Source organism: Dendropsophus ebraccatus, chromosome 7 (genome assembly GCF_027789765.1).
Source record: "Dendropsophus ebraccatus isolate aDenEbr1 chromosome 7, aDenEbr1.pat, whole genome shotgun sequence".
In the NCBI taxonomy this organism is placed as follows: domain Eukaryota; kingdom Metazoa; phylum Chordata; class Amphibia; order Anura; family Hylidae; genus Dendropsophus; species Dendropsophus ebraccatus.
This window is the reverse complement of record NC_091460.1, coordinates 28,039,483-28,052,069: the sequence shown is the minus strand read 5'-3', so window position 1 is coordinate 28,052,069 and position 12,587 is coordinate 28,039,483. Positions and strand designations below refer to the sequence as shown.

General features: G+C 41.5%; 1 protein-coding gene across 13 annotated transcripts in view; it reads left to right on the top strand.

Moving 5' to 3' along the window:
* CTNNA2 (catenin alpha 2) overlaps window positions 1-12,587 on the top strand; it is a 1,387,623-nt gene that overhangs the window by 263,774 nt on the left and 1,111,262 nt on the right. For 11 of the 13 annotated variants that reach the window (XM_069977183.1, XM_069977185.1, XM_069977181.1 and 8 more), the window contains 2 exons: window positions 1,016-1,135; window positions 4,249-4,515. In XM_069977183.1, the coding sequence (XP_069833284.1) occupies window positions 1,016-1,135; window positions 4,249-4,515 (387 nt within the window). Of the gene's footprint in view, window positions 1-259; window positions 535-1,015; window positions 1,136-4,248; window positions 4,516-6,199; window positions 6,252-12,587 lie in introns of those variants that run through there. The other 2 variants (XM_069977188.1, XM_069977192.1) reach the window with 2 other exon arrangements.

Sequence of the window (12,587 nt, the reverse complement as noted above, 5' to 3'; positions counted from 1 at the left end):
TGCCACTGACCTACTAGGCCAATTGGGGCAAACAAAGCCCCCACACCTTCTTTGGATGTATGCCTATGAGGCTGTGCACAAAGCTCAGCTTAGAACAATGGGGGAGATTTATCAAACATGGTGGAAAGTGAAACTGGCTCAGTTGCCCCTAGCAACCAATCAGATTCCACCTTTCATTCCTCACAGACTCTTTGGAAAATGAAAGGTGGAATCTGATTGGTTGCTAGGGGTTGTGCAGTGCTGATCGGGCAACATGGCAGCCAAAGTTCCTCTAAAGGCCCCCATAGCCTCCATGTTCACTTTGCTAATAGATCCTACCTCTATACATTTTACACCACAAATATCTTTTTTCCCGGACTCTTCGGATCTAATACTTCATGGTTAAATGAAAGGGTCAATTCAAATTACAAAAAAAAAATCCAGTTTTGAAGGGGTGAAATAAACTTTTGGCTTATTGCATAGACGTCTTAACAATTAAGATCAGTTAGGTTCTCAGATCCCTCTGATCCTTAGTTATAGCTGGGAGAAGTGCAGGTCAGTGTGCTTCGCTCTCTGGTTTGGGGCATTTATATTTGTGTTGTTAATTCCAAAGACAGAAGTTAGTTAGGTGTTTTACCTTCAGGGCTTCAATGTCTCTTATTAAAGCTGCTATTATATGATATTTACAGTATATACTGTACACTGTTTTTTACTGACTAAAAAAAAAAAGATTTTTTTTATACAGTTCTATGGTTCTCAACATTTACTTTCTCATTTTACTTCTGCCACTTGCAGTACCACTTTTCACCACTGATATTTTTACAAAATTTTCTATAGGTATCAATGCAATAGCGCCCCCCACTAGTATTATCTCAAAGTTGATGATTTCTTTGGTTGGGACACAATAATACTGTTATGTGCAGGAAACCATCCTCCTATTTTCCTCAAATCTTTGTGACGTTCAAAATCTAAATGTAATAGATATTGCTGCTGTTGTTGCAATAATAAATATATACAAATATTTTTTGTGTTCCAGGTAGAAGAAGCTCTTGAAACTGTAAAGAATGCAACAAACGAGCAAGACCTCGCCCACCGCTTCAAGGAATTTGGCAAAGAGATGGTTAAATTAAATTACGTAGCAGCAAGAAGGCAGCAGGTAATATATATTCTGTGGCTGGTGGAGTCATCTCTCTCTGATAGTGATATCACACACAGTTGTCGGTATCTTTACTGCCCCCCAGTGGCTGACATAGGTAACTGCAGTAGAATGTTATCAATATTATCTTGTGCCATGCACATTCTCTCATGTAGTGGCGGCTATTAAGAGGCAGACACCACAGACTAAAATATATATCAGCTATGGGTGGAGCAGATTCCAGCTACATATAGCAGTCCATGCAGACCCTAATAATAACAATGTAGTAGTCCATGCAGATTTTACATGGGCATTAAAGGGGTTGTCCAGCGAAAATCAACTGCTTTCATATCAACTGCTGTCGGAAAGTTATATAGATTTGTAATTTAATTCCATTAAAAAATCTCAAGTCTTCCCATACTTATCAGCTGCTGTATGTCCTGCAGGAAGTGGTGTTTTATTTTCAGTCTGACACAGTGTTCTCTGCTGACATCTCTGGCCGAGATTCTGTCTCGGTTTTTAATGAATCCCCATAGAAAACCTCTCCTGCTCTGGACAGTTCCTGTCTCGGCCACAGATGTCAGCAGAGAGCACTCCGTCTGAATGAATATAAAATAACATTTCATGCAGGACATACAGCAGCTGATAAGTATGGGACGACTTGAGATTTTTTAAATAGAAGTAAATAACAAATCTATATAACTTTCTGAAACCAGTTGATTTGAAAGAAAAAGATTTTCGCTGGACAACCCCTTTAAAGGCACTGCCACAATTTTATTTATTTATTTATTTTTTAAATCAATATATTGTGATGGCAAGCAGTTTTGCATTATACTTTTTATTTATTTATTTATTTTTTGTTTTCTATGTTTAAATCAATGTTATCTATATGGCCACTAGGTGTCTCTCTTTCTGAGACACTGTGCTTCATGCTCCCTCTTTGTTGATATTTGGTCTTTTCTCTGTTCAAAAAAAAAAAAAGAGACCAAACACAGGAAGTCCCCGTTCTTTGTGCACTTACAGACATGGCTTGGTATTGATTAACAGCCATTACTAAGCACCCACAGACTGGGACAAGTCTTCACTGTGCACATATACAGCTGCGGTGTGTTGGCATTCAGTAGCAGAGAATCCTGGGGGTGCTAGCATTGTATGGTCAGCTCTCCGGTTACATAGCACCAAAACCTCTGTAACCACACAGTGACTTTATACTGACCGAACAGTGCTCCTCGGTATGGAGCACTTCTAGGAGCACTGCCCAACCCCCAGAGTGCTGAGTAGAGATCAGCGCTCTGGGTGCGAGGCAGTGCTCCTATAACAGTGCTCCGTACTGAGGATTACACTGCTAACAGAACGGGAATGGCGCCAAGGAGGAAGATGAGAGACATACCTTCCCCCTTGGCCGCATGTGCGCAATAGGAGGCTATCAGCAGGTAAGATTTGTCTAACCTGCTGATAATTTCCCTTTAAATAGTAACAGAGTAACAGTCTACATAGCTCCCTATAGTAACATTATAACATATTGTACTGTACTGTAACCACACCTCCCAAGTGTCCCTCCTTTAGAGGGACAGTCCCTACTTTTGACCCACATCCCTTTGTCCCTCTTTGCCTCTTACATGTCCCTCTTTTTCAATTAGATTTGCATTATTTATATTTCTATGTTGCTCTAGAAAGTGTTTGGTTTATAATAAGTGTATAGTAGGTGTATAATAGACCCAAGCTAACATATTATTCCATCATGTGGTGCAGATCCTGCATGTGCAATTGCATCAATCTACAGCTGATCCTGCATGTGCGATTGCATCAACCTGCAGCAGATCCTGTATGTGCAATTGCATTAATCTACAGCAGATCCTGTATGTGCAATTGCATCAATCTGCAGCAGATCCTGTTTGTGTGATTGCATCAATCTACAGCTGATCCTGTATGTGCAATTGCATTAATCTACAGCAGATCCTGTATGTGTGATTGCATCAATCTGCAGCAGATCCTGTATGTGTGATTGCATCAATCTGCAGCAGTTCCTGTATGTGTGATTGCATCAATCTGCAGCAGATCCTGTATGTGTGATTGCATCAATCTGCAGCAGATCCTGTATGTGCGATTACATCAATCTGCAGCAGATCCTGTATGTGCGATTACATCAATCTGCAGCAGATCCTGTATGTGCGATTGCATCAATCTGCAGCAGATCCTGTATGTGTGACTGCATCAACCTGCAGCAGATCCTGTATGTGTGATTGCATCAACCTGCAGCAGATCCTGTATGTGTGATTGCATCAATCTGCAGCAGATCCTGTATGTGTGATTGCATCAATCTGCAGCCCATCCTGTATGTGTGATGCATCAATCTACAGCAGATCCTGTATGTGTGATTGCATCAATCTGCAGCAGATCCTGTATGTGTGATTGCATCAATCTGCAGCCCATCCTGTATGTGCGATTGCATCAACCTGCAGCAGATCCTGTATGTGTGATTGCATCAACCTGCAGCAGATCCTGTATGTGTGATTGCATCAACCTGCAGCAGATCCTGTATGTGTGATTGCATCAACCTGCAGCAGATCCTGTATGTGTGATTGCATCAACCTGCAGCAGATCCTGTATGTGTGATTGCATCAACCTGCAGCAGATCGTGTATGTGTGATTGCATCAATCTGCAGCAGATCCTGTATGTGTGATTGCATCAACCTGCAGCAGATCCTGTATGCGTGATTGCATCAACCTGCAGCAGATCCTGTATGCGTGATTGCATCAACCTGCAGCAGATCCTGTATGTGTGATTGCATCAACCTGCAGCAGATCCTGTATGCGTGATTGCATCAATCTGCAGCAGATCCTGTATGTGTGACTGCATCATTGAATTAAAAAGTATAGAAATTTTCCTAGCGTGACCCACAAGTGTCCCTCTTTGGCCGTCTGAAAAGTCGGGAGGTGTGCTGTACCTCCTAAGGCCGTGTTGGAGTTTTATTGCAGTACTGTTTCGACACTGTTGTATCTTCACAAATATGATGCAGTAACGCAATGATATTGCAATGTGTGAACACAGCCTAATACTAACAATGAAGCAGTCCATATAGTAACAAAGTAGCTCTGGACTGTACTGATCAGTCTCTTCTTCCTTTCTGTAGGAACTGAAGGACCCACATTGCAGGGATGAGATGGCAGCGGCCCGCGGGGCTCTGAAGAAGAATGCCACAATGCTGTACACGGCCTCACAAGCCTTCCTGCGCCACCCTGACGTGGCGGCCACAAGGGCCAACCGGGATTATGTGTTCAAACAAGTGCAGGAGGCTATTGCTGGCATCTCGAATGCCGCCCAGGCCACGTCCCCCACTGATGAGAAGCAGGGTCACACGGGCATTGGGGAGCTCGCCGCCGCCCTCAACGAGTTTGATGTGAGTAGATCAGATATCTATTACTATTGCAATTGCCAATGTATCTGCTGTCCCTTTAAATTAAATTTTAATTATCTGCACAATTTTTTCTAGACCATATAGAACTTGATATTTCCCAGCGTTGTTATCACCATGCAGTACACTCTATTCCAAGTTTTACACAGGAGGGAGCTGTGTAACAAAAAAGACAGCAACAGTGACATCCAGTGGCCACATTGAAGTATTGCAGCCAGCCTTAAAATCCAATAAAAAAAAAATATTTCGGAAAGGCGAACATTTACAAGTAATGCCAGAGGGGATTGTTTAGGATGCTTGATTGTGGAAATAGGTAGAACTCCCTCATCATTGTTTCTTTCTGTGTCATGAGTCAGAAGATAATTGTAGGTGGAGTTCCCCTTTAAATGATATGCATTCATTCAGCTACATTAAGCCTATATTTTCATACAGTAGATGTAACAAGCAGTCAGGTATCCTAGTAACACATGTATTTAGGGATTATATTTGATAGCACAACCAGTATGTGACTGAACCAGTACCATCTGAGCGACTTAAGATGGTGATTTACCCATTATCATCCCAATGGCCTACTGGGTCCATATATACATGAAATGATACGTCACCCCAGACAGTATAATGACCTGTAGCTTAATGTAGTAAAAAGCAAGAGAGGCAGCACAAACAGCTGTATGTGTGTGTGTGTGGAGGGGGTTGGGGGTACTCATCCCTGAACTAGACTATAAAGGGTTACTCAGTGTAGGTTATTGGACAAAAACTGCTTAGAAACCGGACGCCCTGACAAATTCCGCGTTCTTATTGCATTATATGTACAGCATATCAGACCACCATCCTTCTGCATGTTCTCTAACTTTCAGTTTGGGAGTGATCAGAAATGGCACATAACATTGTGTCGGCCAATGCAGATGACATCCTTGTCTGATCCACTGATCTATCCATCACTTTAAGTAGGACAGATCCATCTTAATATATTAATATATGATTATATCATCATTATCGTCAGTCTCCTTCACGGTAACACAGAGCAGCTCCTGCATTTCATATGAGAAGAGTTATCAGATGTCACCATCTAGTGTACATTTCTAGCATTACAACCTTGCTGCTGGCAATGGAAACTGAAGGCGCCCTGTACCAAGACGTTAGCGGCAGATCCTGTATACTGAGCGGCTTGTATCTCCTGCACATCCCACAGATGATAGAACTGATAGAGATTTGGGGAAATCAGAGGCAGAGTCATGTTTCTCATTCCTGAACAATGTCTGCAGGGTGGTCGAGGCATTGTGAAGTGCTGCGGAATCTGTTGGCGCTGTATAAATAAAAATTATTATTATTATTATTATTATTATTATTATTATTATTATTATTATTATTATTATTATTATCCTGCAGAAAGCAGCTGCTTATAAGGAGAAAAAAAACACCACAAGGATTCCTTCTCACTCCTCCAATCACTTCTCTCTATTCCTCCTCTTCACCAGTCCAATCTTTTGACCTTTTTTACCTACTTCTACCATAGAAAACCAGAGGGGAGACATTGGGGGAGATCTATCAAACATGGTGTAAAGTGAAACTGGCTCAGTTGCCCCTGGCAACCAATCAGATTCCACCTTTCATTCCTCACAGACTCTTTGGAAAATGAAAGGTGGAATCTGATTGGTTGCTAGGGGCAACTGAGCCAGTGTCACTTTACACCATGTCTGATAAATCTCCCCCATTGTGTGGTAAGATAGACAAGAATATGTGTATATCTATTTATATATAAATATAGCCCAGATGACTAGTTGCCGCCCCGCTCCCTGTCTCACGCGGTAGAATAAAAGTACTTTTTCTCCTTACTGAAGCTACTGCTGCAGCCTCCGCCAATACGTGCCACAAGCTCTATACTAGGATTCTGGGGATATATATATACTCCCATCCTGACCACAAAGAGCTGGTCCCTCAGCTCATTACACTATCTCCTATAAAAAGGACACTATTGTATTCAATATCAGTAATCTTTATTATCAAATTTCATAAAAACACGATTTTACATTTTCATAAAAGAAGCCAAATAGCCATGTACATAAGGACAGAAAATGATCCACAGGAAATTGCGAATAGTATTGCACAAGAATCAGTAAACAAGATGTATGGCAGTCTATAAGTAATGATTCATTGCACAATCCCCTTGCTGTATATTATTATTACACAAAAGCCCAATGGCCCGAAATTGTAAACATAAGGAGAAGACAAGTTCACATATCAATCATACTACCTGTGGTTTAGCAGTGTGTGCACGCTCCCCTACAACGCACGTTTCGCGCAAAGCTTTCTCTAGGAGGTAAAAAATCCCTAACCCTACGTCCTTCTTATACCTGTCTTAATGGAGAGTCCGGCCTCTAGACGCCCTGTGTGGGTCCTAAAATACCCCGGGATAGGTAAATATATATATATATATATATATATATATATATATATATATATATATATAATTTTTTTTTTTTTATGGTACCATGTATGGATAAAACACATATATATATATATATATATATATATATATATATATATATTTTTTTTTTTTTTTTTTTTTTTAATTGACAACAGATTAAAACATAATTAAGGTGACAGCTACATATGTGAAACTATATTGTAGATAAATGAGTAAACAAAGTGAATAATTACAAGTATAACCAAAGTGAAAAAACATCCCACCCCCACCCCCACCCACAGAAAAAAAACTTACAATACCACACCTGTCCACATTCTACATATATATGCACACCAAATCAAGAAGGTGGTGACACATATCAATGTGTGTGTCAATGTGTATGAAGATCAAAAATAAGACCAAACGTGTAACAGAGCTCTATTATAGTCAAAAAATGAGAAATGTAAAGATATAAAATAATGATGTAATGGTACTTATGATGGCATAATGATTCCAAAATAAAATAAAATTGTCCAAAGAGTACAACCCCAGTGTCTATGAAGTGTAAGATGGATGGTAGCTATACAATGTGTCTCCAAAAAGATGCGCCAGATGGAACAGGGGCAAACAGAACTCCATCACTTGACGGAACATAAGGGGTCCATAAACAATCTAAAAAACATATAAAAACAACAATTAATAATAAAACCACTGTATACACACAGGAAACCCGAACAGACACCACCACCCAAACCTGGATAGTTGTGACCATCTAACCCATGTGCAAGAATATATGATTCTGGGGACCATAGCTGCACACTCCTACTGACTGGTTCCCTTTAAGGGAATTATTACATTTATTAAATAGAAGTAAATTACAAATCTATATAACTTTCTGACACCAGTTGATTTGAAAAGACAAAAAAAATCACTGGAGTACCCCTTTAAGGATTTTTTAATACTCCAATGCTTATGAAAAAAATTAAATTTGAGCAACTTTACACCGCTTTGTGTATACAGCTCATAGGCCAACGTCACCTGCTTCATTGTTACAGACAACAAACCTTATGTCAGTCATGTCAAACTCTGGCCGTGGGCCAAATCTGGCCCATGGCGTGGTGCCATTATTTTTGGCCTGCCGGGCAATTCAGAGTTTGAATTACATCTGGCCCGCCATGGCTACTATATAAGAGACTATGGGGGAGGGCTGGCTACTATATGAGACTATGGGGAGGGCTGGCTACTATATGAGACTATGGGGGCAGGCTGGCTACTATATAAAAGACTATGGAGGAGGGCTGGCTACTATATGAGACTATGGGGGCAGGCTGGCTACTATATAAAAGACTATGGAGGAGGGCTGGCTACTATATGAGACTATGGGGGCAGGCTGGTTACTATATAAAAGACTATGGGGGAGGGCTGGCTACTATATGAGACTATGGGGGCAGGCTGGCTACTATATAAAAGACTATGGGGGAGGGCTGGCTACTATATGAGACTATGGGGGCAGGCTGGTTACTATATAAGAGACTATGGGGGAGGGCTGGCTACTTTATAAGAGAATATGGGGAAGACTGGCTACTATATAAGAGACTATTGGGGAGGGCTGGCTACTATATAAGACTACTGGGGAGGGCTGTCTATTACATGAGACTTTTGGGGAGGGCTGGCTATTATATAAGAGACTATTGGGGAGGGCTGGCTACTATATAAGACTACTGGGGAGGGCTGTCTACTACATGAGACTTTTGGGGAGGGCTGGCTATCATATGATACTATTGGGGAGCTGGCTACTATATGAGACTATGGGGAGGGCTGGCTACTATATGAGACTATTGGGGAGGGCTGGCTACTATATGAGACTTTGGGGGAGGGCTGGCTATTATATGATACTATTGGGGAGCTGGCTACTATATGAGACTATGGGGAGGGCTGGCTACTATATGAGACTATTGGGGAGGGCTGGCTACTATATGAGACTATGGGGGAGGGCTGGCTACTATATGAGACTATTGGGGAGGGCTGGCTACTATATGAGACTATTGGGGAGGGCTGACTACTATTTGGGCACTATTGGGGAGGGCTAATATGTGGGACAATTTTGGTTGGATTGGCTTCTACATGGGACAATATTGGGGGGTTGGCTATTACATGGGTTGGGGTTTAATCATGTCATAGCAATTTATTATGTCATTCATCATAGTGCAGAGCAGTGGGAGACTCACACCACTGACAGTGCCAGGAACACCGCACGCTACTGTGATAGTGCCAGGAGCGCCACATTCGCGCTTCAATAATTATCAAGGTTGGCCCACACATTCATCAGTCGTCAGCCGCACTACTTATTACATGTAGCGATTCGCAGTTGGCAGCCAATGATTTTTAAACTTGTCATCTTAGGCTGATGATTGTCTTTGTTACACTCAGCGATATCGGCCGAATTTGGCTGATTATCCCTCCATGTAATAGGGCCCTTACACTGTTCTTTAGCCAACCTTTGGGAATATTTTAGTTACAGGGAAGAGCTTGTCCAGCCCGGCCTCCAAAGTAAGGATCTTCCAGCTTGGGGAACACTTTCCTAGTCCATTCTGGTGGATCAAGGGCGGAGTCTGCAGGAAAAAGTTGTACAGGAACACCATAGTGTACTAGGACCTTTCAGGGCTTCAGGCTGGGCCTAGAGACTTTGTAGCTGCTAAGCTACAGATTTTGCAAATGACCTGCACCCTAGAGTGGGCATTGAAGCTCAATTTAGTGTGTTTTAAAGGGGTATTGCACTTAAACATAACTTTTCATATGTTCCTGCCCTTGGTGAGGCTAACAATTCCTTCCATACTTGTTATTATCTATTCATTCTTCTTTCCCTAGTTCTGAGCTGCTGCTTTCTGCTGAAAACACATAAATCGGTATGTTAGCCTTTCCCCCTCCTTCTTCCCCCCCTCCCTTCTGAGACAGTTTATGTAACAAGTCCCTGATTGTCTTCATCTGCAACATTGTAGCTTCTGAGATGGTTATTCTGAGGTCATGTTGCTGATGAATTCACTGTGATTATCCCTCCCAGTATTACAAAGAAGCTACAATGTTGCAGATAAAGTCTGCCAGGGACTTGTTTACATCAGCTGTCTCAGAAGGGAGGGGGGATGAGGGGGAGACAGAGAGAGAGGCTCACACACAGATTTTGTGTCTTCAGCAGAAAGCAGCAGCTCAGAACTGGGGGAAGAAGACTGAATAGATAATAACAAGTATGGAGGAATTGTTAGTCTCAGTCTCACCATGGGCAGCAAGATATGAAAAGTTATGTTTGAGCATAACACCCCTTCAATGTTATGTTTAAAACCTGATGTGTGCACCCCTCAGAAGAAAACCTGTGGAATTGTGTAGAACATAAAAGGACTAGCATGACCTAGCATATCTGGAATCCCGATGCCTCACTTTCTCTTTCCGGTGAATTCCACTCCAGCAATTTTTATATTGCAAGTCACTTTGCTTCCATCATCCTGGAAGATTCATTTACCAAATTGTTCAATGTAACTGTGTCCTATTTCATCTGTCTCTGTGTCTGGCTCATTGTCTGCACACGTAACATCAAGGGCACCGCACAAGCTCTGGGACTGGGCACTATACATGCAGCGCACCACCCACACTGCGTCAGCCCACAAACTGATGTTAAGGCCCCCATAACACTTTAGGAAAATCTTTCCGGATTTATCAGTAAATTAGGACAGATTTCCTGACCCATAGGGTTTTACTGAGCAGTGACACCCTTCAAGATTTTTACTGAAGGGTGTCCGTGCCGGAAAATAGAATTTATAGGACATTTCTCATATGGATATGGATGTCTCATAGGTTCTATGGGGGCATCTGGAATTTCAGAGAGCTTCAGATGCACATTTGAAAAGTGTCCAGAATTCTGGGAGCACTGCTTGGCGGCCCTGGCCAGCATTAGCACTCAAACAAGTGTCGCCAGGGCTGATGCTGGCCCTTTAACTGTATGTGCTCCTGGAGCCATTGGTTCTCGGCCCTGTCAACCGCTCTTCTGGCCGGAGGCAGCATCATACCTCTGGCAACAAGAGGCCGCTCTCTCCCTCCAGGCCCCCCACTCCTGTGTTTTTACGTCACTCACATGCTCGCAAAGCCTGAAGATAGAGGGAGAAGCCGGTCTGCAGCAGGTGAGTATGTTTTTTTTTTTTATCTGTTTTCCTCTATTTTTACGGTCAGGAAACACTGATGGTTTTCTGAAGCCTCATGAATGGCTTCCAGATCAGTGTTTCCTGACCGTAAAAACATCCACAGGAGTGTGAAGCAGGGCCTAAACCTTGCAGAATCCCTTGTGTCAGCCTGCCCATAACTATGACAGACTGGAAACTTTAGCTCCCATCAATCCTGCAGGTGCTGCCCTCTGCTGGACCCTCTCAGGACTGCCGCATACGTTTTGTAAATTTGTGAGTGTTTCTTCAGTTATAACCACTGGTTGACATGAAGCAGACCGGACGCCCTTTATAAATTGACATAAATGAGAGTTATTTTCCCGCATGATGTTCACAGCTTGTAAGATCATTAACAAAGCCGCACTAACCCCCTCCATCCATTATAGTCCTCGGCTTTTATAAAACTTTCTCTTATTTCTATGATTAAAAAATAATTGGTGGAGCCGCATCTCGCCAGCCGGTAATTGTTTTCTGTACTAATTACTGGCGGTGCGGGGGAAGGGCGGCGATCCCGCTCACAGTCCTGTTAGAGCATACATGGCGGCCCGTACTGAGCATCTGATCAGGTATACGCTCCTTATTTGCTGCTCAGTATATAGTTATCAGCACAGCCAACTCCAAAGGACTTACAGTATTTATTAAAAGATTCCCCTTTAAATGATCTATGATAAGAATATTAATACTACATAATATTCATTCATGCTTGTCGGTAAAAAAAATAAAAAAATAATCACAGAAAAAAAAAAAAGGAAATGTTGACTCTATATGGCAATGTTATTTTGGTAACCATTTGTTGTTGGGCCACTTCAGGACAGTATATGGCAGTATTATTTGGATAATGTTTGTTATCGTTGCACTATAGGTTAATGTAATATATATCATTTGTTATTTGGGCACTATATAGCAGTATTATTAGGTTACCATTCGTTATTGGTGCGCAATATGATATTATTTGATATTATTGGGGCATTATTTGGCAGTATTATTTGGATACTATTTGATTTGGGGGCACTATGTAGCATCATTATTTGGATACTATTTCTTATTCTGCTACTATATGGAAGTATTATTTTGATACTGTTTGCTATTGAGGTACTATATGGCAGTATTATTTTAAATAATGTCTAAAAATTGGGGCACTATATGGCAGTATTATTTGGATACAGTTTGATTTGGGGGCACTATGTAGCAGTATTATTTGGATACAGTTTATTATTGAGGCATTATATGGCAATATTTGGATACTGTTTGTTATTAAGCTATTATATGGCAGTATTATTTTAATAATGTTCAATATTTGGGAGTTATATAGCACTATTTTTTGGATGCTGTTTTATTTGGAGGCTCTATGTAGCAGTATAATTTGGATGTTGTTTTATTTGGGGGCACTGTGTAGCAGTATTATTTGCATACAGTTTGTTATTGAGGAATTATATGGCAAT